This window comes from Octodon degus, unplaced genomic scaffold (assembly GCF_000260255.1).
Source record: "Octodon degus isolate 3935 unplaced genomic scaffold, OctDeg1.0 scaffold00021, whole genome shotgun sequence".
Lineage (NCBI taxonomy): Eukaryota > Metazoa > Chordata > Mammalia > Rodentia > Octodontidae > Octodon > Octodon degus.
Window position 1 is genome coordinate 11,799,796 of NW_004524597.1, and position 24,094 is coordinate 11,823,889.

Below are 24,094 nucleotides of genomic sequence, written 5' to 3' on the forward strand. Positions count from 1 at the left end.
TGGTGCTGGGGGATTGAACCGCAGTCCCTGATGCTTTTGCTAAGCTTGTTCTAAGTAGGTGCTTTAGACCACTGAGCCATCTCTCCAGCCCCTGTATATGAGATCTTGAGAGTATTTTTGAATCATGAAATGTAAAGAGATACTTACGGAGCATTATACAATGCCAGGTTCTGGGTACCTCTTCATCAGGTGTCACTACCTCTGCCTCATCCTTGAGGAAAAAAAAACATAAGAAATGGAGCTGGAGCTAGTGTGCTAACTCTGCTGTAGGGGAGCTTGGGTTTTGGACAGAGTGTAGGAGGCCAGCTGGCATAGAGGACACTGTGAAAACCTCACTTTAATCTGATTATATTGGTGGCTGAACACCAACTTACTAATGTGGGCCAGCAAAGAACCTTTGCTTTTTAAAGATGTTCTGCTGACCACTGTTGGGTGGCCTTGAGACTAGGTGCTGGAGCATCTTTCTGGCCTTGAATCTACAGTTGGGGGTTGGTACCCACTGGTAGCCTTCCTGGACCTGTACTTTTTCTGCTCCTGAACCTCCAGTGGCCATTATTGGGGTGTCTTGTCACCTGTAGCTAAGGGGCCACTTTGTTAGTGTGATGTGGTGCAGGCTTTTCTTCTCCCTTTTTTTTTTTTTTTGGAGGTGGGTTGGGGAGGGAGGCCAGGAATTGAACTCAGGCCCTTGAGCTTGCCAGGGAAGCGCTTATTCTACTGAACCATCTCCCTGGCCATGGTGCAGGCTTTTCTTAACACAGATGTAGCCCAGTAACTGACTTCCCTGTTACTGGGCCTTTTCTGTGTCTTCTGCCTTCTCTGCCTTCACCATCCTGCACTCTCCTGCTTTTCCACATTAGCCTTGGCTGTATATTCACTAGGTGCTCTTTCCAGGTCTTCATAGGGTTTTGTATCCTGCAAGTGAATATTCTCCTTTCTCTGAATTCCTTTGAACGGTGGACTTGACCTCAGAACTGTGGTTGATGAGCTCTAATGTACATGGCCCAGTGTGGTATGAGCAGTGACAGTTTTGTATAGATTCTTTTAAAAATTAAGGTTTTCTTCTTTTTTCCTTTTCCTTCAGAACTGGGGATTGAACTCAGGCCCTTGTGCATGCCAGGGAAGCACTTATTCTACTGAGCCATCTCCCTGGTCCCTTTTTTTTTTTTTTTTTTTCCAGAACCAGGGATTGAACTCAGATCCCTGTGCTTGTCAGGCAAGCGCTTATTCTACTGAGCCATCTCTCCAGCCCTGGAATTGATTTCAATTGATAGCATTACACATTACCAATGAATTTATAGTACATTAGTCATAATGTATTTATGTTAATGATTATTTCAATTTCTTTTTTTTTTTTTTTTTTTTTTTTTTTTTTTTTCAGAACCGGGGATTGAACTTAGGCCCTTGTGCTTGCCAAGGAAGCGCTTATTTCACTGAGCCATCTCCCAGCCCCTCTTTTGTCTAGTTTCAATAACAATATTTATTAGAGGCAGGAAGCTTAGCAGTTTGTAAAGAAAGTAAATCACTTATAATTCCATATCTAGTAATAATCATTGTCTACATATTTTTTTAATAATTTTTATTTCCTTTTTAAAATTAAAAAAAAAATTTTTTTTTAAGGCCCTGGGTTTGATCCCCAGTGTCACACAGGACCTTGTGCTTGCCAGGCAGGCGATTATGCCATTGAGCTATCTCCCCAGTCCAGGCTGATTTTTGAACTCTGTGTAGCCTAAGCTGGCCTTGAACTTGTGGCAGTCTTCCTCTCTCAGCCTCCTTAATTTTAAAAATTAAGGTTTTTTTCTTTTTTCCTTTTCCTTCAGAACTGGGGATTGAACTCAGGCCCTTGTGCATGCCAGGGAAGCACTTATTCTACTGAGCCATCTCCCTGGTTCCGGAAAAAAAAAAAAAAAAGAAATTTACAAGTGCTGGGTTTACAAGTGTGTACCACCACACCTGGTTTATTCTTTTTTTCTTTTCTTTCTTTCTTTTCATTTTTCTGTCTTTTTTTTTTTTTTTAATTGCAGCTTTTGGAAAGGTCACGTATTCACTTTTTTTTTTTTTTAATTATATTTATTTACTTATGTGTGTGTGTGTGTGTGTGTGTGTGTGTGTGTGTGGCCAGCTCAGCCCACCAGGGGGCGGCGCTGGCTGGCATGTGGTGCTGGGGGATTGAACCGTGGTCCCTGTGCTTTGCTAAGCTTGTTCTAAGTAGGTGCTTTAGACCACTGAGCCATCTAACAAGCCCCCACGTATTCACTTAGTTTGAAAATCTGTGTCAAGTGTCTTTTCTGCTGCACCCTAGCAGGATGCTTCTCAGCAGGCAGCTGTCGCCTGTCCTTCCTCACAGAGGCTGAAAGCACAGACTTTTTGCCTTTTACACAGTAGTGGCACAATACACATACTATTTGCCCTTTGCTTTTGCTATTCAACAGTGTGTTAATAAATAAGAACTTTTTATGTCAGCACAGTCAGCCAGCCCTCTCTCTTGAGCATTTAATTGGCTATAGCTGTTGGCCACTATTCACTTATGTGCGCTAATTAGTGTGTACATATCCCTAAGATAAATTTCTAAAGCATTATCAGTGGGTAAAATGCATATGTAATGTTGACGTGTTTCCCCCTGGGGTTTTGCCTCAATTTAGATGTATGCCAGCAATACATGGGGTGCCTTTCCCCTTAATTTTGTCAACACTGGGTCTTGGTGAACTTTTTAATTTTAATTGATGTAGGAGAAGGAGGATGATATCTTGGTCCCATGTTACTTAATGTGTTTATACATCTCTTCACATCTTTGAACCATCTGTATTTTTATTTCTGTGTGTGCTCTGCTCAGATCTCTTGTGCCCTCTTCTTTTATAGGCAAATACAGGTTCCTTGCCAGTGAGGGAGTTTTGATATTAGTTGGAATGGGTAGTTGTTTTTTGGTGACCTCTGGATGTGGGCCTCCTAGGTGTTAGAAGATGTCAGAGCAGCCTCAGACAGCCCTTGCCAACGGACTGCTTTAGTTTTCTGTCCTTTCTGCTCTGGGAGACTCCTCAGTACAGCTTCAGTCCTGATCCAGAGCAGGAGCTTTGTGGTCCTTTGTGGTCCATGTCTTTTTTCTCACATTGTCTCACTGACGTTTTCTCTGCAGTGAGAGAATTGTTGACTTCTTGACTTGGCTGGTATCAGAAATCCCTTCCTTGGGGCTGGGGAGATGGCTCCTCCCTGGCAAGTGCAAGGGCCTGAGTTCAATCCCTGGTTCCACCAAAAAAAAAAAAGAAATCCCTTCCTTGCCAACTGTTGCCTTATTCTAAGTGGGAATCTGTGTGCCTCAACTAGAATTAAACTGCAAGCAAAGTTCAGGTTAACCTGGAATGAAAAAAACCAATGATCTTTATTTCTAAAGGAAGAATGGACTGGAATTTCTTAGGTTTGAATTGTGATGAAAGGAATCAATACCTTGTCCAGCTGATTGCCTCTATGATCTGTGGGGCAGCTGCTCAGAGGTTGAGATGACCAAGAGTCATTTAGTGTGTTGTATAATTCAGAGAACAAGAGTTGGAATTTTGGGGATAAAAGAGCTCCAGGCTTTCTCTTGTATATTTCCTCTGCCTGGGCATCCTGTTTGTCAGTGTCCAGGATAGTGTTCCTCCAGGTGACTCCCACCCAGCTAGTCCTGCATCGTAGAGTCTGGCCTAGGGATACTGGGAGCTGCACTTCTTTGTGGCAGAAGTCCTGGTACTCCTGCCCTTCTTTGCACCTATCCCCTTCCTAGCAGTAGTCCCTACCCAAGAGCCCTGGGGCCTGTGGACCTCCCTCCATCATCATTCTACTAGATATGTGGTTGGCCTTCAGGGCCTGCCCCATCCACACTGAGGGGAGACTAAGTACACACTATTGATCAGGTAGCACAGAATAACAGCCCTTTTCTTCTGAAAGTGATTTCTGTCAGATCCCTGCGAAGGTTTCCTCAGAGAAGAACTGAAAGAAAAGAAGCTGTTAGGGGGCCTGTAAGATAGCTCAGCGGATTAAGCGCCAGTTTAGCAAGCGCAGGAGCAGGGTTTGATCCCTGTGCCTCCTGGGTGTGCTGAGCCAGCCACCAAGTCCAGGCATGGTGGCACATGCCTGTAATTCCAGTGCTGGGGAGGCTGAAAACAGGAGGATCACTATATGAGTCTGAGCTACATAGTGAGACCCTGTAGCAAATAATAAATTAAAAAAATAAAATTAAAAGCTGTCAGAGTTCACGAGATTAGAAAAATTGGAGTGGAATGCTTCAAAGGAATTGTTTTGGATATGCTATTTTAATTACAAGCCAGGGTTATAGTGTGGCTAAGTAGACTGGTGGCCCTGTCACCTAGGACCTAACATCTGTGAGCATAAGCTGGGAATGTAAATCCTGTAAGAGGCTGCCCCATTTCTCTCAGCATCTCTTTCTCCCTGGGAGCTATATGACCTCAGTGACATCTCACTTATTCATGTGACCACTATAAATTGCATCCTTCAGGAGGGCAGAGATGTCTTCTCACTTTTTGCAACACAGCTTGTGCTCAGTATGTAAAAGACTATAGCTTGTCCAGTGATTGTCGAAGGGACGTGTAATGGTAGGTCATGTTGTAGGTTCCTTGGGGGTGAAGAATTAGTTTATTGAATGGTTCTGTGAGTTAACAGGGCCTGTGGTCAGATCTGGCAAGCTCAGAGCTTGGATAATACTGTCCAGGGTGTGGCTAGACAGGTAGCTTGATGTGAAGTCTTATACTGCCCATTGTTCAGAGCATGCCTGGGCCTGTTATGCTCCTGAAAGTATTCTGAAAGCTACAGTCCTTGTTTCTAAAAATGCATTTGAGTATACAGTTTTGTTTAGAATTTCAAGGTAAGCCCCTTATAGCCCTCTGATAGCCCTGGGTCATATAGCATACCACCACTGTAGTAAGAAGCCCAGCCCTTGTGTAGGACCAGATGATGCAGAATGTGTTACAGAGTTTATCTCCTAGGATGGGAAAAACATGACCAGAACCACCAAAAACCAAACTTTCAGTTATTAGCTGAAAATTGGGAGTTAACATTTTTTCTCAGATACTGAAACTTGAGGGTAATTGGATAAGCATGTATACAGTCCATCTTGGGTGTGAAAGATAAGCGTGTGTAGCCTCTGCATAGTCATTGCAGCAGGACACTGGGCTTCGGCTGGAGTGTCTATCTCCTGTCACAGATGGAGGTGGGCTCTCCTGGCTGCATGAGGTGTTTGTCGATAAGCCCATGGGACAGTGTTTTCTTACAGAGTTATTTTCAGATCAAACCATTAAATACTCTGAAAATAGAAATAGAATTTATAGGAAACTAGGGCTTAGCGTCTTAAAATGAGGCCCTTGTCTTATTTCCTTTTTTTTTTTTTTTTTTTTTTTTTTTGTGGAACCAGGGATTGAACTCAGGCCCTCGTGCTTGCCAGGGAAGCACTTATTCCACTGAGCCATCTCCCTGGCCCCAAGGCCTTCAGTCTTAAAACTGCAGACTTTAAAAAACAAGGCCAAACCTTTCTCTTCTCTCTTCTTGACAGACTTTAATGTGGCTCTTGGATTACCCTCTTGCTGTGAGAAATTTATGAGCTTCCCCCAGTACTGGAGGCAGGAGGTCAAGCAGGCATATTCCTAGTGAGCTTTCCTCCTATTATGCTCCAGAGACTTGTCCGGGCCTATTAATGGCCCTTGGAGTGTTCCTGATGGCCCTCAGTGTCTTCACACTACAGAGTTTAGAGCTTGGTTGTTCATAAAGGAGCAGCATTCTCAGTGCATAGTGTTCAGAGGGAAAAAGCTGGTAGGTGAACAGGGGCTTGGGAGAGTGAAATAAAGTCCATGTGGAAACTGACTTGGGTATATTTTCCTCTGTACTATTGTGTGAACCACACCATGACCTGGAGATCCAAAGTCAGCTGATGTAAGGATAACAGCTATTTCTGAGCTGGGCAGATGTTATAAAGGCTTTACTGTACCCCTGGTTTCCTTTTCTCCATAGCTGGCAGTTGTTTGTAGTTTTCCATGGGGTGTCAGAGTTAATAATATTAGAAAAGTGGAAGTAGGTTTGGAGGCCAAACCTCCTACTCTTGTGCACATGCCTGCAATCTTTTTTTTTTTAAATTTTTTATTTATGTGTGTGTGTGTGTGTGTGTGTGTGTGGCTAGCTCAGCCCACCAGGGGGCGGGGCTGGCTGGCATGTGGTGCTGGGGGATTGAACTGCGGTCCCCGTGCCTTGCTAAGCTTGTTCTAAGTAGGTGCTCTAGACCACTGAGCCATCTCACCAGCCCCTGAGGAGATTTTATTTTATTTTATTTATTTATTTACTTATTTATTTATTTAGCGGAACCAAGGATTGAACTCAGGCCCTTGTACTTGCCAAGGAAGCACTTATTCTACTGAGCCATTCCCCCGGCCCATGCCTGCAATCTTTACTTGTGCCTTTTTCTGTAATTCTTTCCAGTTTCAAATGTCCCATACAGTCTATCATATTTTTGCCAATACTGCTGAGTAGAATCCCCTTACAAGACTTCTCTTCATGAGTGTGCTGTGGTTAGGAAGGTAGCATTAGCAGCAGATATAGTCATACACTTAGCTGAATGGGGGTGTCTTGGCCTGTTCATCCAACTAGGAGCTGGAAGTAGCAAGTGGGAGCCTCAGCACCTTTTAGTTAGTCTGCTATACGTAGCCTTGCCGAGCTCCCTGGCCAAGTAGAAACAGCTGTGTTTGAAATGGTGCGAGTGGGGCTGGAGAGATAGCTCAGGAGAATAAGCACCTGCCTGAAATGGTGAGAGTTGTGGTGTTTAATTCTGATTCTGTGTTGTTTCAGCAGCTACCTTAAGCTACGCCATAAATGGGACAGCTCAGAAATAGAAGGGCAAACAAGTACAAGTAAAATAAAGTAGACTGTAAAGGAAATAGAAGGATTTTTATTTTTAGCTGACTTGTCTTTTCGTTTTATTTATTTATTTATTTATTTTTTCAGAACCGGGGATTGAACTCATGTCCTTGCACTTGCCAGGGAAGTGCTTATTCCATTGAACCATCTCCCCAGCCCCACGTTTCATTTTTTGTGCAGGAAATCGAACCCAAGATGTTGTGCTTGCCAGGCAGGTGCTGTGCCATTGAGCTGTATCCCTGGCCCTTTCTCATCTTTTTTTTTTTTTTTAAATTTATTTATTTATTTGTGTGTATGTGTGTGTGTGGCCAGCTCAGCCCACCAGGGGGCGGGGCTGGCAGGCATGTGGTGTGCTGGGGGATTGAACTGTGGTCCCTGTGCTTTGCTAAGCTTGTTCTAAGTAGGTGCCTTAGACCACTGAGCCATCTCACCAGCCCCCCTTACTCATCTTTTTGATCATGTGTAAAGAGTCTACCCACACTGGACCTTTTCTCTTGTTCCTCTTCCATTTCATATGTGGACGCTGAGATCTTAGTTGTTGCTTAGTCAAATTGAGCATCTATCCTGGTTCCCTGGACAATTCTCGCATGGTGTAATCTTTGTGTCTTTGAGGCTCAGCTATGTTGTCAGGATTTGATATGAGCTTTCTATCTAGCAAAGATCTTGGCTGAAGAAGGGTGCAGTTCTTTTGCATACTCGCCCATGTTTAAAAGAAACCAAGAAAAGAATATAACAAAAATAAATAAAAGAAAAAATAAATAAAAGAAATCAAGAGTAGTGCTGTCCTCTGGGAACTCATCTTGACACTTGCCAAACTGTCTTATGTGTTTTTCTCTGAAGGACTAGACAATCCTTTACCCTCTAGACTCAACTATGGCCTTTACACTCCCTTCCTCACACCCTTCTTTGGTGGTGCTGAGGCCCTGACATTAATAGGCATGAGTTTTCAGATACCTCAGAGGAAAAATACCAGGGGAGTTGAGCAGTCATGGGACACCTTGCAGTAACCAGATCATTGGTGTTGGTAGGGATGCTGAGATATTGTGCTGGTTACAGATGTGTTTTGTGTTTTATTTCCTCATTGCCTGTTCCAAGCTTAAGAGAATAAAGACTAACACAAGTCAAAAACAAGAATAAAAACTAGAATAATGCAAAACCATACATTTTTAAACTGCTGGCCACAGCCATTGCTAGCCCTCCAAAGGACCTGAGAGAAGCTTAGGCTGTTAGTCTGTGGCTTGAGACTTCAGGGAAGCAGTTGTAAGGATGGTTTGTGGGTGCCAAGAGAGAGGACTGTGTGCTGCCTTCCAAGTAGCCACCTCTCAGTGCCTGATATTGATGTGTGTCCAGGGGAGAGATGCGGAGCTATTTGCGCTTTCTGACGTGGGGCAGGCAGAGCTCCTTGCCACACCTCCTCAAGCTGCTATCCTGTTCCACACTTAGCTGAATGTGGGCGTCTGGGAGCCAGGAATAGTAGAGTTAGGGTCAAGGAGTGATGGGAAAAGCACTTCTTGGCTGCTGTCCTGGATGGCGGGTAGCAAACAGAGGAAATATGATGGGGGAGGTGTGGTAGAAATTTGGCAGCTTGGAGAACTGATATGTGTTTTGCTGCTGTTTGAGAACTGAGTTATCACCAGGAGCCTTACAGAGCATTCCCTACCCAGGATGAGGAGGGTGTGTGCCTCCCTGGCTCTTCCAGTCTGGCTGAGTCAGACAGGCTGAAAAGAGCATGGGAATTTTCTCAGGTCCAGCCTCACATACTACCGTGGTTTTTTGTTTGTTTGTTTTTGTGGTACCAGGGATTGAACTCAGGACCTTGTGCTTGCCAGGCAAGCATTTATTCCATTGAGCTATCTCCCCAGCCCCTCACATACTGCCATCACTTGTGCCTGGAGGCAAACTGAGGACCAGCTGCGCAGGGGCTTTGCTTGATTGATTATAATTCCTTCTTGTAGTCCACTAAGTACTGTTGGCACTTAGCACAGGGACTGTGTGTCTGAGCTGTAAAAGGGACTAGCTCCTCCATGATGCCCTCCCTCCTCCTTCTAGGTATAGTTCCTCAGGGACGCCCAGCAAGGCCACAAGGAGCCTGTTTTCAGGAATAGGTTTCCTGGGCAAAGAAGACAGTGTACCCAGGTATACAGCTTGTTCCTTGGGCCCTTTTCCTTTCTCCACTCATGCCAGGCTTCTTAGTGCTAACACAAGTCCAAAACTTGACCCATGGTGCAGTGAACATGGAACACAACCCATCATCTCCTTCTCATGATTTTGTTGAAGTCAGGGAGACAATATTAGCAAACAGCATCACGTGATCTGGGGATCACTGCAAGAGTGCAGGCAATAGGGGCCGGGGAGATGGCTCAGTGGAATAAGTGCTTCCATGGCAAGTGCAAAGACCTGAGTTCAATCCCTGGTTCCGCCAAAAAAAGAAAAAAGAGTTCAGGCAAAAGGGTCAGAGTACTCGTGGGACCTGGAGTCAAGGGATTCCTTGTTTAGACAGTGACACTTCAGACTGAATAAATGAAGGAGCCCTGGAGCATCTGGGATGAGAGGTCATGGCCAAGGGCAAGTGCCAGGGTCCTGACAATAGCTAGACCTGAGTGATAGAGAGGAAATGAGATCAGAGAAATGTAGAAAGATCGCATTGGGCTCTATGTTGCAGGGCCTTGGATGGGAACCACAGGGCTGTGAGGTGGGTGACTTGAGGGGCACCTTTAGGGGCTGGTACTCTTGACATTTTGAAAAGATCTGGATTCTAGATATCCCTGCAGATGGAACAGATAGAATTTGCTGATAAGCAAGGAATCAGGAACAGTGTTGTTTCTAGCCTGAGCATGGTTTGGAAGCCTAAAGGAACTGTACTTGATCTTAGCCAAAAGGCTGAGAAGTGATGCCTAAAGGAACTGAATTGCTATCATTGAAAGATTTTGGAGGGGCCCGGAGAGATAGCTCAGTGGAATAATTGCTTGCCTGGCAAGCACAGAGGCCTGAGTTCAATCCCTGGTTCCTCGAAAAAAAGAAAAGATTTTGGAGCAGAAGGTTTGGTGTGATGGTGGGGCATTAGGGCAGGCTTAGACAACCACCCATATATCTACAGCTTGATAGCTACATGCATTACATATGGAATGCTACTGAAACTTGTATAGGAAGATGGGTACATTGTACTTCTCACCATTAGAATGGTCTAGGGGACCTGACCCCCACCCCCTTGTGAGACAGGCCCTCTGACTACCATTTGGTGACTAGACCTGTATCAGGTCTGCATCGAAGGTCCCTTCTCCAGAAGGGCATACTCTGGGTATCAGGTTTTGCCAGAAGCTTAGGCTAGCAGAGGGCCTGATTAGAGTCTTCTGGTGCTTTGACCTTCCAGGATAAAAGATGCTGCTTCCCTTGAGCTGTGTCAGGATAGTCGGAGGATATTTTCTTTCTTCCTTTTTTTTTTTTTTTTTTTCCTTTTTTTGTATTTTAGGGAAGAGTTGACAGGGTGTTCAGGGTCTCACTACTAGATCGGACTTGTAGTGATCCGCCTGTTTACAGCCTCCCAAGAGCTGGGATTACAGGCACATGCCACCACACCCTGTCTCAATTACTGTCTCAGCCCTGGGGGTGGAGCCAGCATGGCAGGCCTGAGGATCGAACCCCCAACCCTGTGCCTGCTTGCAGGTGCTTTAATTCACTGAGCTATTTGGCCAGCCCCTGGAGGATATTTTTTGGAAGTAACCAGAAATGCATATGTGTATATATATTCATAACCTATTTTCTTAAGTATACTGAGATCTGAAAAGATTTTTTTTATTTTTTAATTTTAGTAAGGGTGGAGCCGGGGAGATAGCTCAATAGAATAAGCGCTTGCCTGGCAAGCGCATGGGCCTGAGTTCAATCCCCAGTTCAGCCAAAAAAAAAATTTTTTTTTAGTAAGGGTCTACAGGGTCTCACTATGTAGATTGGAATTGTAGTGATGGACCTATGTTCAGCCTCCCAAGAGCTGGTATTACAGGTGTGTGCCACCACGCCCAGTCTAAAAGATGAGTTTTAGAGGTTTCCACCTAAAGTTTCCTCCAACCAACAGGGCAATGTGGTGGGAGTAGCATTGTTGAATGCAGTGTTGTGATCTGTGCATATGTTTGTTTGTTTGTTTAAAAAACTTGGTATTTGGTAAAACTGGGGTTTGAACTCAGGTCATTGTGCTTGCCAGGCAAGCGCTTGTTCTACTGAGCCATCTCCCTGGCCCCTGTTAGTACTCTCTTTCATCCACTTTGAAACAAGTGAAGGAAAATTAAACTAGTGCCCAGTGATTGCAAAGTGTGGGAAAAACCCAAGTAGTGCCCTGCCCCACCCCCCTTAAGGGTTTTTGGAGTCTTTTAACTTGAAGTCTCCTTCAGTGACTGAATAAAAATGTTTTACAAAAGTCACGTGTGAACCTAGATTTTTCTTTGTTTTGTTTGTACAGGGGATGGAACACAGGGCCTTCTCACTCAGCTCCATCTGGGCTCCTTTTAATTTTCTGAGACAAGATCTCCCCTAAATTGCCCAGAATGAGCTTATGCATATGTTTATAAAGTTCCTTTGTCAGGCATGGTGACAAACACCTGTAATCCCAGGATTTGGGATCATCATGAGTTCAAGGCCAGTCTGGCTTATAAAGTGAGTTCAAGACCAGTCTGAATTGCATAATGAAACCTGTCTCAAAAAAGTTCCTATGTGAACTAGTAGGGATGGGGCATGTGGCTAGATGGTAGAGTTCTTGCCTTGTATGCAAAGACCCTGGGTTCAATACTGAGCACTGGAAAAAAAAAATCACACTATACTTATGTGAACTGTAATGGTGCCTGTTTTTTACAGCCTGTGTACATCTGGTGTGGTGCGACTCCATATCAACAGCTGGCTAGAAGTGAGCTTCTGCTTGCCTCACAAGATCCATTATGCTTCTTCCAGCCTGATCCCTCCTGAAGCCATTGAACGGAGCCTGAAAGCCATCCGGTAAGAACCAGCCCCATCTGTCTACTCCCTGCAAGGATGGTAGCTGCTCGGCCATTACCAGTTGCTTTTATTCCACAAGTTCTCTTTTTCTCTTCTTGCCACAAAAGTTGGCAATTAGAAGCCAGTTACTAGGAAAAACACATATGTGATTTTTGTATACAGTTTTGTCTAGAAATGACCCATTCCAAGTTCCCCTGAGCCCTCCCAGCACCACTTGGGGGAGTAGGGGTTTCTGCCAAGGTCCTTCCCTTGTGCCTGAGCAGGGCAGCCTGCTGGGAAGGCTGTGTGGCTAAGGGGACAAGCATGGCTTTTGGTGATAAGATAAGGCTACTTATCTTCATAGTACTTGTTGCCCCATGATCCTTTGTACTTGAGTCAGAAATCATGGAATCTCAGTTTCTTAACTAGTGTCATAGTCAGGTGTGATGCCGCACACCTATAATCCTAGCACTCAGGAGACTGAGACAGGAGGATCACTACAAGTTGAAGGCCAGCCTGGACTATGTAATGAGTTCAAGGACAGCCTGAACTGTATACCAAGACCCTGTCTCAAAAAACAAAAAGAAATCTGGGCCTGGGCATCTAACTTAGTGCTAGAGTACTTTCCTATCATGATGTGATCTCCAGTGCTAAAAAAAAAAAAAAAAACAAAAAACTGCCAGGTATGAGTGATGCCTATAATCCTAGCCCTCTGATGACTAAAGCAGGAGGAGGATTAGTAGTTTGCTGAGACTGTCTCAGAAATACAGAATTTAGGGGCCAGGGAGATGGCTCTGTAGAATAAGCGCTTCCCTGGAAAGCGCAAGGGCCTGAGTTCAATCCCTGGTTCCGCAAAAAAAAAAAAAAAGGATTTTTTTAAAAGGCCTGAGGATGTAGCTCTTTGTGTGAAAGCCCTGAGTTCTATTATCAGTATCCCTCCGCACCCCCCCCAAAAAAAGGGGGAAGAATAAAGGAAGGAATCTGGACAAAGAAAACAAACTACTACCTGGTCTTCCTACCTCTCCCATCTATGCTTCAAGTCAGATGTCTTCCTTTGCAGAGACTTTGCTAAGCATATTTTCATTCTATTTATAGTCTGTGTAGCTTTTGCTTTTCCCTTGTTTGGGACTATATCCGTAGGAAAGATTATTTTATTTCTTCAGTTAGCGAATGTGTGCTGGGCAGTGTCATAGGCAAGATATGGAGTCAAATGTTCAGAACCTTCCAGTTTTGTGCTAATTTTATTTTCTCTGAAAAATAACAGTAGTCCTTGCAAATTATATAAATGCCTTTGGATACACTATGCTTTTCTCTGATTCTTCTCAGCCTCTCCACAGTTCAGTGCCTATAGGCTCCAGCTATGCCTTGGTATGTTCTAGGAACGTACTTGGTTGAAGGGACCTTGAGATTCTGCATGCCCTGACAACCTGTGATTCTGCTCCTTAGCCCATATCATGCCCTGCTGTTGCTCAGTGATGAGAAGTCCCTGCTGAGTGAGCTGCCCATTGACTGCTCCCCAGCTCTGGTACGGGTAATCAAGACCACATCTGCTGTGAAGAACCTGCAGCAGCTAGCCCAGGATGCTGACCTGGCCTTGCTGCAGGTAGGGATCTGGGGACTTGAATGAATAAAAGGGGGTGACTTCTGGGTACATCTACTGGAGGCAGCCCCTCAGTAAAGGTGGGAGGCTCAGATAAGCAGACTGCAAGCTGTGCCATATTCCCAGTCTGTCTGTTTGAGAGCCACTATACAGTCTGTCATGGACCTGCGAGGTTCCTAGAGTGGCTTACAATTTTAGCATCTAAATGGGACCTAGGTGCAGGGCTAGCTTTGTGAGCTAGCCGGTCTTGAGGGAAGGGGAAGAGAGGCAAGTTACGCTGTGGGAGAAAGGAGGGAGGTGCCTGCCACACTGGACAGAGATCTAGAGGATGAAACATCAGAGCTGGAGTATATGGGAAAGGGAAGAGAGTACAGGATATCATTCAGTTCATGGAAGTCTCACAATGGTACATGAGCAAGCATGTGGCAAGCGAGAGCTGGAAATTAACATGTGTTCTGAACCAGAGTCAGGACTGAGCTGATAGCCTCACCTACCATGCACACATGCATTAGTTGCTATTCTTTATATAAGATGCCACCCACCTTGTGAGTTGTGTGCTTGTGGGCTGCCCTTTGGCCATGGATCTATTTGATGTGTATGTGTTGGGGCAGGGGAGGAAAAGCACAAGAAGAAGCTGTTCCAAGGGATCCAAGCTGCTAATCAGGCAACCTTACCTAGGGCTGTGGATGTCATTCAAGTGACAGCCTGAGGGCAGGCTCAGAGTTAGGTTTAGGTGCCTTTGGTAGCTAAGACCCAGGATCTGGTGGTATGTGCCACTTGGCCACGTGGGGGCAGCAGAGGTCTGCCTTGGCTTTGGTCTTGGCCACTGAGGTGGGTGGTAGCAGCCTTCTCAAGCAGCTGAGGAGCAGCACTGGTCCAAGGCCAGCGTACTTAGGCCCTTCCAGCTGAGCTTCCTGACTCTGTTGGGGCCTGTGAGGTTTACCTCAGGGAGGTATTGGCATTGCTGGTGGGCTTTACTTCTTAGGCCTGACAGGCTGTATCTTCCAAGCCACTGTTTTGATTCTCTTGTTCAGAATGAGTTCATACTCTGTACTCATAGCCCTTTATCTGCTATGTGAGGGTACTTAGCTAACTTCCTGGGCTAGAGCTGGATAGGACCCAGTAATGACCACAGCCTGCTTTATAGCATCCATAGGAACAGAACTTTAAATACACGTGCAAATAAGGGATCATGGTCTCTATTCTTTTTTTTTTTTTAATTAATTTATTTATTTATGTGTGTGTGTGTGTGTGTGTGGCCAGCTCAGCCCACCAGGGCGCAGGGTGGCTGGCATGTGGTGCTGGGGGATTGAACCGTGGTTCCTGTGCTTTGCTAAGCTTGTTCTAGGTAGGTGCTTTAGACCACTGAGCCATCTCACCAGCCCCATGGTCTCTATTCTAACCGTACTGGCTACCTGGTAGATAAATGTGAATGTGTACATGTCCTTTTTTTTTTTTCGGAACCAGTGATTGAACTCAGGTCTTTGTGCTTGCCAGGGAAGCGCTTATTCCACTGAGCCATCTCCCTGGCCCTTAAATGTCCTATTTTAAGCTTTGGAAGGATATAGCCACTTTTGACTGAGGAGGCTGATGGGTTTGTGCTGGATATGTGCCTCACCCCTGCTGTCAGAGTCTCTTAGACAAAGCTTTGATGTCCCTTTGATGTCTCCTTCACTTTCCTGCCTTGCCTTGAATGAGGTAGAGGAAGCAGTTTGATGTTGTTTCCTTCTGTACCCCTTCTCTGCTGGACTGGCGCAAATCAGGTTTGTTGTTGGTGTGGCTGTGTGGAAGCCCTCTGGGGCCCAGGCATTATAACTTACTCTGGCAACCTCTGGGACTGCTGTTTCCTATAGATGTTGCATGGGGAGCAGTAGCCCATGGTAGTTCTCGCCCTATGAGGAGAAGCTGCTTTAGGATTAAAGTCGCTCTTGTTTCATTTTGACCAAAAAGGGTCAAAATTTTTTTGTCATGATAAAATAATTGCCAGGCATGGTGGTGCATGCCTGTAACCAATTCTACTTGAGAGCTGAGACAGGAGGATTACAATCGACAGGCCAACCTGGGCAACTTGGTAAGACCCTCTCTCAAAAATGGACTAGGTCCCCAGCACTACATGCTGTGCTGGCCCTGTCCTCAGGTGCACTGAGCCTGCTACCGGGTCTGGGCATGGTGGCACACGCCTATATTCCCAGCGCTGTGGAGGCTAAAAACAGGAGGCACATCCTGGTACATTTAAATACATTAAAAAAAAAAAAAAAAGACTAGGGATGCAGTTCAGTAGTGGGGTGCTTGTCTAACAGGTATAAGCCCCTCCGTTCAACCCTAATATTAAAAAAAAAAACCCTTATGAACATTCAAATATGACACAAACTATAAAGTCCCTACAATCTCATGTCAGAAGTAACTGCTATAGATCATCTAGATTCTTAGGCATGTACATGCATTTATTTTTCTCTTTTTTTTTTTTTTCATATATTACTGTTTGTGTTTACTATGTTACCCAAGCTGACCCTGAACTCCTGGACTCTAGTGAACCTCCTATCTCAGTCTTCCAAGTAGTTGAGACTTCAAGCTTGACCTATCATGCCTGGTAAAACATGTGCAAGCTGCATGCTGGCTCCCACAGACATCTACAACCTAATCCTCAGGACCTATGGATGTGACCTTATGTGGATTTTGCAGATGTTAGGAAGTCAAGGATCTTGAGATGGGAAGATTATACTGGTGAGCCTGAGATGTTTTCACAAGAGCCATTTTAAGAGAGAGGCAGAGGGCAATTCGTCTACAGAAAAGGAAGCAATGTGACCACAGAGACAGAGAGTGGAGCTATGTGACTGCAAGCCAAGGGATACCATCAGCTGGAAGAGCTATGAGAAGATTCTCTCCTAGAGCCTCAGTAGCACAGCTTTACTAGCACTTTGCATCTGGCCCTGTGATACTGATTTTGGAGTTGGACCCTCCAGAATGGTGCTCCAGCTGCCTTGAGAAGAACCTTTTTTTTTGGTGGAACCAGGGATTGAACTCAGGCCCTTGTGCTTGACCAGGCAAGCACTTATTCTACTGAGCTATCTCGCCAGCCCCTTTTTTTACCTTTTAGAAAAAGGAGCATAGAAACCTGAGGATTGAAGACTGCTAAACCAGCTGGTAGCCAGGCGCATCTCTGCTTGAGAGCTCATATCTGACCCTTGGACCGAGTGAGAAGAAAGACAGTGATGGGACCTTCCCAATGTTTATTTCCACAGCGTTTGAGTTGATGGTCCCTTTGCAGTCCTGTGTGTTGAGAAAATAGATGTGTCCTTAACAACATAGCAGGCACTGATGATAGAGTGGGTGACACAGACGGAAATGCTACAAGTGTAAGGGCCTCAGTTCAATCCCCGGTTCCACAAAAACAAAACAAAACAAAGAAACAAAAAAAAAAAAAAAAAAAAAAAAAAAAAACAGAAATGCTAGCTGCTTGAGACTTCACATACCTTGTGAAGGACTACAGTGCTGTGCTGTTAGACCTGGCCTCCCCTCATGAGCTGGAAGTACTCTGAGTTTGCCTTTGGAGAGTATTTCAAACATGTTTGTCTGTCTGTAGCTCCTGGTATCCAAGAGCCCAGGAAAGCAAGATGGTGTGGTGCTCTCCAGATAGGAACACAGGGATAGGAAAACAGGGATGAATGTGGGGCCTTTGAGTATACAAGGGTGGTATACTGAGTGATGTCACATCTTGGAAGAGGCCATGCTAGGGTCATGGTGAATGTCAGAGGGGTGTCCTCTACTGGGACATTTGTTCAATCTATCCTGCTCATGGCTTGCTAAGTCAGACAGTGCTGCTCCTCAGAAGGTGCCAAGACAAGTTGGGCATTGTGGTGTGCACCTGTAATCCCAGCACTCAGGAGGCCAAGGCAAAAGAATCATAAAAAGTTCGAGACCATGGGGCCAGAGAGATGGCTCAGTGTAATAAGTGCTTCCCTGGCAAGTGCAAGGGCCTGAGTTTAATCCCCGGTTCCGTAAAAACAAAAAAAGTTCGAGACCAGTCTGGGCTACATAGTGAGCTCAGGGCCAGCTTGAGTCCCTTTTTCAAAAACAAAAAGAAGGAGCCAAGACAGCACAGAACCCTGGCAGGGAAATGGTGGTATCAAACAGCATAGGCAACAGTAATGAACAGGTTGTTGCTCTGAGCATAGACAGGAAACATTTCACTAGTTCTGCCCAGGTGGGAGGATGGCAAGGTGCTACCCAAATCAGAAAGAAGGCCTGGAGAACCACAGCTTTAAAGTCTGTGTGGTATGAGCTTTGGCTATTTTTCAAGGCAGAGAAGGTATAGCCTCCCAGGCTCAGTCTTCCCAACTCACTTGGCCTGCAGGTTTTCCAGCTTGCAGCTCACCTGGTATATTGGGGCAAGGCTGTCATCATCTACCCACTGTGTGAGAACAATGTCTACGTGCTATCTCCTAATGCCAGCGTGTGTTTGTGAGTACCACTGGTGGCCAAAGGTGGGAGCCTAGAGTGGGGAAGGATGAGCCCAGCGAGGCCTTCCACATAGTTCTGTGGGCCCAAGGCCAGCCTCTTACTTCAGTCTAATAGCTGGCATCTGTTGTGCTCATATCCCTTTCTGATGTGGCTCAGTGCTATCAGGGCACTGAGGGCACCTCCTCCTACCTAAGATCAGAGCATGGGTACCCCATGCTACCACCACCTGGGCTCTGTCCCCATGAATGTCTGCCCTGCTTAGCCTTTTTACCCTGTTCTTCCCTGCTCATCCTGGTCCATTCACTATGCTGCAGTACTCTGCTGTCACTTGACGGCCTGTGGTAAAGGGTGCTGTGGTAGGCCTGGTATCCCACCACTGTCTGGCTGCTCTTAGGCAGTCCTAGTGATTACTGTCTTGCTGTCCCCAGGTATTCTCCACTGGCTGAGCAGTTCTCCCACCAGTTCCCATCCCATGACCTGCCATCTGTCCTGGCCAAGTTCTCCTTGCCCGTCTCCTTGTCGGAGTTCAGGAACCCTCTGGCCCCCCCTGTGCAGGAGGTAAGTTGCAGAAGCTTCAGGAGTCTGGCATGTGGTGTACAAGGCAGATTGGGTACAAGTTGCCTGGCTGTCCCATCAATGAGCCAGGGATCCTCAGCACTGCTTCTGCTTCCCCCTTTGCCTTTTTTTTGGAGAACTTGCTGTACAAGTGATACATACCTGACAGGTAACCCAAGAGCCAGCTGTTGCCTAGTAACCTAGCACTGGTGTACCCATTCCCATCCACAGAACCACTTTGGTTATAGTGACCATCTTTGGAGTTAGAAATGAGTTAAACTTGGTGGGAGAGCACTGGCCTTTCCTGGGCTTACAGAAACCTGTTTCTAGGTATAGGGGTTTTCCACAGATGGAAGATAGAAAAGCAGCTTTGTTTCTACCCAGCCTGGGTCCTATCCTCCAAAAAGGCTTGATTCTGTCCCTTCTTCCTGGCATTTAGGGCCACAGTGTTTGTATACTCTGGAGTCACTGGGCATTGAAGTCTTCTCATCCAAGAGCACTGGCAGTGGACCATTCTGGGTCAGCATCTACCTGGTGATCTGGGACAGACAAGTTGCGCATAGGATTGTCAGTTCCTCCTGCATATGGAGGGGATGAAAATTCTCTGTGGTGGCTTTCTTTTGGGCCACAAGGTGTCACTTTTCACAGTCTCCTGTTGAGACAGTGATAGGGAAACTCTAGGCTTTGCCCCTCCACTGAGAATCTAAACTCTGAATGAAGGGAACTTGGAGAAGGACAGAGAATAGGATCAGGTATAGAGAAAGGCTGGGTATTCTAAGAGTTTTGTCTCCCAAAGCAAAGTATTTATCTTACTAAGTACCAGATCTACTGGGCAAAACCAGTCCTTAAACCCTTTCCCTTCTCAACTTGCTTTTATTTTATTTTATTTTATTTTCCCTTACCAAGTTATGAATGAAAATAAGATCCTAGTTTTTCAGCTCATTTAGATGCTGGGTGTGACAGAGTTCTAAATGTCATCTTTTATAGGGCCTTTGGACTCCAGGAATCCATGCCAGGTCATGCCACCTGAAGAGACAAACTTTGCATCTGTACCCTCCTGAGCAGCATGGGGGAGGGGATAGTGATAGTGGTATTCCAATCTTAGTAAAGCTTCCCAGTGGTCTGCATAATGGAAAGGATTTTCCAGGCCATTCCTGAGCAGCAGCCCCCAGCCTTATCAAGGGCTTGATAGAGCCAGGTTAAGTTCTGCCAGGCCCCAAGGACATGTGGTCTAGTGTTTATGAAGCCCTTTTGTTTTCTTTATTGGGGTACTAGGAGCCCTCTGGCCCCCCTGTGCAGGAGGTGAGTTGCAGATGCTCCAGGAGCCATTGCAGGCTGGCCTTGAACTCGCTTTTTAGCTCAGGTTGGCCTCAGACTTGCAGTCCTTCTGCCTCATCTTCCTGAGTGCTGGGATTATAGGCATGTGCCATCATACCCAGTCTTGCTTTATTTCTTAATTTCATGTTGAGTTGTTATTTTGCAGTCTTTTAAGTTTTATTTGTTTTTTGACCAGGGTTAGTATATATATCTCACCATCCTTTCCCCAATTAACCCATCTCCCCATCCTCTTTCTAGAAGGTAATACTGGTCAGCAGCTCCTTTTGGACCCTCCCAAAGATAACTCTGGTACCCTCAGTACCCACCTTGTTTCCCATGTCTGTGTCTGGGAGGTACTAGTTATTGGTACTGGGGCTCTACCAGATCTAACCCATGAGAAAAATGGAGATCCCAGCCTTAGGCTGCCTTATGATGGAAAAAGGGCATAGCTTCACACCCAACCAGGGGATCGCCTTCCCTGGCTTCCTTCTGGAACCACCTGTGTGCCCAGAGCAAACTTTGGGGTAGATCCAAGTTGTTGCTCACAAGGTAGCTGCCCACAGCTGCTGCTGTTTTTTTTTTTTTTTTTTTTTTTTTCCTTGTACAGCTTCTCTCTGAACAGTACATGGACTGGCCTGCCAGTGGACTGGAAGCTAGATCCAGCAGCAGGCCCAGTAGGTCAAAAGGAAGAGAGGCAGAGCACAGGCAACTTTAGATGAAGTCAGCTTAGAGAAGGGAGGACACAGGGGCTTCTACATTCCAGGTTCTGCTCTCCATGAGACTTAAGAAGCCTAGGGGCTGGGGGGATGGCTCAGTGGAATAAGCACTTCCCTCGCAAGTGCAAGGGCCTGAGTTCAATCCCCGGTTCCGAAGACAAACAAACAAACAAACAAGAAGCCTAAGTGTGTATGACCCGAGAGTTCTCTTAGCCTTGTGGAGCCAGCTACCATGTAGAGGCTAGTTTTCTGAAGTAAGAGGCTTTCCTGTGTAGCGCCAGAGACTCTATTAAGAGCTGTGTAGGGCCATAGCTCCCTCATGCCTCAGGAGGGATTTGGGGTTAGGGTGGGAAGCCAGCCTCACCCACTGCCTTGTGCTGCCTGCCTACAGACCCAGCTCATTCAGATGGTGGTATGGATGCTCCAGCGCCGTCTCCTCATCCAGCTGCACACCTATGTCTGCCTGATGGCCTCACCTAATGAAGAGGAGCCCCGCCTACGGGAGGAAGATGTCCCTTTCACTGCCCGGGTTGGCAGCCGCAGTCTCAGCACACCCAACGCCCTAAGCTTTGGCTCCCCAAGTAGGATCCCACCCCTAACAACCTTCTGGCAGTTTGGGGAGACACTGAGGGTGGCAGACAGAAAGCATGACATGGGCAGTGCTGAAATGACAAAGGTGTCTTCACATGGCTACACACACCACTGCCCACATACATATACCTGTAGTATTTATTTGTCTTTTTGGAAACAGGGTCTTACTATGCAGTTCAGGCTGGCCTTGAGCTCACTTTGGTTTTATTTTTTATTATCTTTTTAAAATTTTTAAAAAACTTTTTTATTTTGAGCTCACTTTAGGCTGGCCTCAAACTTGTAATGATCCTGCTGCGTCAGCCTCTGGAGTACTGGGATTACAGGCATACACCACTACACCTGGCTCACACATACCTGTTTGAATGTTCCCTAATGGAGGTCCTTCTCACCATGTTTTGTTTTCCCCTTCCTGTTAGTTATGAGGCACCTATAGGGCTTGTTTTACAATTTTTATTAGCATATATTTGTACACAATGGTTACATTCACCGTGGGTTAGTTGGTACATGTACATAACTACCATGATTCTGAGAAGGAAGCAGCTTCGTTTCTGGGCTCTTCATCAGGGACTTGGTGGAATCAGGGATGGCCCATAGCTCACCACATCCCTACTGGTACCCCCTTGCCCCAGCCTGAGGTCAGAGCCGGATTTCATACCATCACCATGAGAACAGTTGGGGTCTTTGTGCCTGAAGACCCAAGAAGAGACCTGAAGTAAGAAGCTTTCCTGCCTAGCGCCAGAGGCTATTGGAGCTATCTAAGGTCATGGCTCCTGGCTTTTTGTGTGGACAAGGCAAGGGGCTGAAAGGTTTCAGAAGTGTTCCTTAGCTTCAGGCTTCACATGAGTACCACACAGGATGCCGTTCTTTGCGTGGGTGGGGGAGCAGGACTCCACATGACTTTTGGTTTAGGGACTCTGCAGCTTTACCATTGTCAGCCACTAGAGGGCATGTGACATACCCAAGGGGTGGAGTGGCAGTGATGAGGTGACATAACTTGGGTGGGGACAGATGGTACAGCTGGGGCTCTAGGAGGACCCCCTTGACACAGTGTCTTTGTGGGATGGCTACTAGTTCTACCCTTGCTAGCACCCCCCCCCCCTTAGCATTTTGGAGACTACCCTGACCTGTGCCTACCCATAGCCAGCAGCGATGACATGACCCTCACTAGCCCCAGCATGGACAACTCCAGTGCAGAGCTGCTCCCTAGCGGAGACTCACCACTGAACAAGAGGATGACAGAGAACCTCCTGGCCAGCTTGTCAGAGCATGAACGGGCAGCCATCCTCAGTGTGCCTGCAGCCCAGAACCCTGAAGACCTCCGCATGTTTGCCAGGTAGGGACCAATTCTAGAACTGGCAAAAAGTAGAAGGGGCAATACTCAACAGGACCACATGTACAAATGCACTGACTACAGCTGTTGGTCACACAGGGTAAGAAGGTATCTCATGTATTGAGGCATGCCCTCCTGGTACCTGTTGGTGCAGGGGCTACCATCCACCCATATGTAGACTGTGGGCTATTGCCAGGACCCTTGGCTGGAGGCCTGGTGTTCCTATCTTTGGGAATTTTCCCCAGTACTTGCGGACATTTATTGTCACTAGTTGAAAAGCAGCAGCAGGTTCTTATCCACATGGGACTTGGTAGGGGTTTATCTGGATTTTTATCCTCAGGTAGGAGGATGTCCCTGTATCAGAGTACTGTGATAGTCTATCACCCCCACCTTGACTTGGGGGTCATTGGGTATATGGTTATCTGGGAAGTTGCCAGCATTCACTTAAGCCCCTTGAGAGAACCATCTGCAGCTCTTTCAAGCTGCTGATTCAGGCCTCCTTTGTGCCAGCCTCAGCTGTAGACCCCTAATGGAGCAATGAATGGACTCCGTGCCACAGTAGCACGGAAAAAGGAAGCCTTCTTCTGTCTGCCCCCTCCCAACATTGGGGCACAGGCCTGGGTGGCTCTGGGTTTGAACAGCAGTACCACCTCATAGACTCACTTCAGTGCCACCACTGGTTTGGTGACTGGTGGGCTTAGGGTCCAAGTTGATGTTAGAGGCCTTTGGGGACTAGCTTCAGGCTAGGCTCAGGCCACCCTCTCTCCCCAGGCTCCTTCACTACTTCCGAGGCCGCCACCACCTGGAAGAGATCATGTACAACGAGAATACTCGGCGCTCTCAGCTGCTCATGCTCTTCGACAAGTTCCGCAGTGTGTTGGTGGTGACCACCCATGAGGACCCCGTCATTGCTGTCTTCCAGGCACTGCTCACATGAGCCCAGGATGATGCAGAAAATGCTGCAGTGTATGGGATGGCATTAGCCTCTCCTTCCCTAGGTTTCCCTGCATACCAGGCCTGAGCCTTCTTAGCCCTGAGGCATGGCACAGGCAGAAGGCCAGCAGGGCTGTCCTCGCTCTAGTTTAGCAGTAGCTGTGGGGCCACCACTCTGCTCTTAATCTGTCATCTAGTCCTTCCAACAGATGTAGCATCACCAAGCTGTGGGGCACTTCCAGGACTCATGAGAAATGAGTCCTTCCATGTGTACACAGGCTCTGGGTTTCTTTCCCTCTTCCCAACCCTATCCATGTTTCCTATCCTCTGTGCCATATGACTACCCTGGGAAATGTGCAGAAACACTTGTTTGATTCACTCCAGCCTCTCTGATAGCCTGTAGCAAGTGAGGTCTGAGTGCCTGGCCCATCTTAGGTGGCCCCTTCCTCTGTCACTGCTGCTGTTCATTGTGCACTTCATTCCTCTCAGCTTGCCATGAATGTCCCAGCCTGGTCCCTGCCATAGCCCTCCATATGTCACCTGCAGGCCCAGCTAGGCCATCACCTGATCATTTGAAGACGAAGGTTAGGCCCACCTGGGCTGCAGCAGCTCATGACAGGTGGTGTTTAACATGCTATGAGGGGTACGTATGCACTGTTTTTGGGTTCTATACAACAGGGCCCCTAAATCTAGAGGAAGAAACAGTCCACACACTCTGATTAGGAGTTCTGGTAAACACATGAA

General features: G+C 46.5%; 1 protein-coding gene across 6 annotated transcripts in view; it reads left to right on the plus strand.

The window, feature by feature from the left end:
- Positions 1–24,006, plus strand: part of Nprl3 (NPR3 like, GATOR1 complex subunit) — a 63,146-nt gene extending 39,140 nt beyond the window's left edge. For all 6 annotated transcript variants that reach the window (XM_004627950.3, XM_004627951.2, XM_023711494.1 and 3 more), the window contains 7 exons: positions 11,731–11,868; positions 13,294–13,450; positions 17,802–17,908; positions 18,337–18,466; positions 20,888–21,077; positions 22,228–22,420; positions 23,189–24,006. In XM_004627950.3, the coding sequence (XP_004628007.1) occupies positions 11,731–11,868; positions 13,294–13,450; positions 17,802–17,908; positions 18,337–18,466; positions 20,888–21,077; positions 22,228–22,420; positions 23,189–23,354 (1,081 nt within the window). In that variant the 3' untranslated portion in view covers positions 23,355–24,006. The remainder of the gene's footprint in view (positions 1–11,730; positions 11,869–13,293; positions 13,451–17,801; positions 17,909–18,336; positions 18,467–20,887; positions 21,078–22,227; positions 22,421–23,188) is intronic.
- The last annotated feature ends 88 nt before the right edge of the window (positions 24,007–24,094 follow it).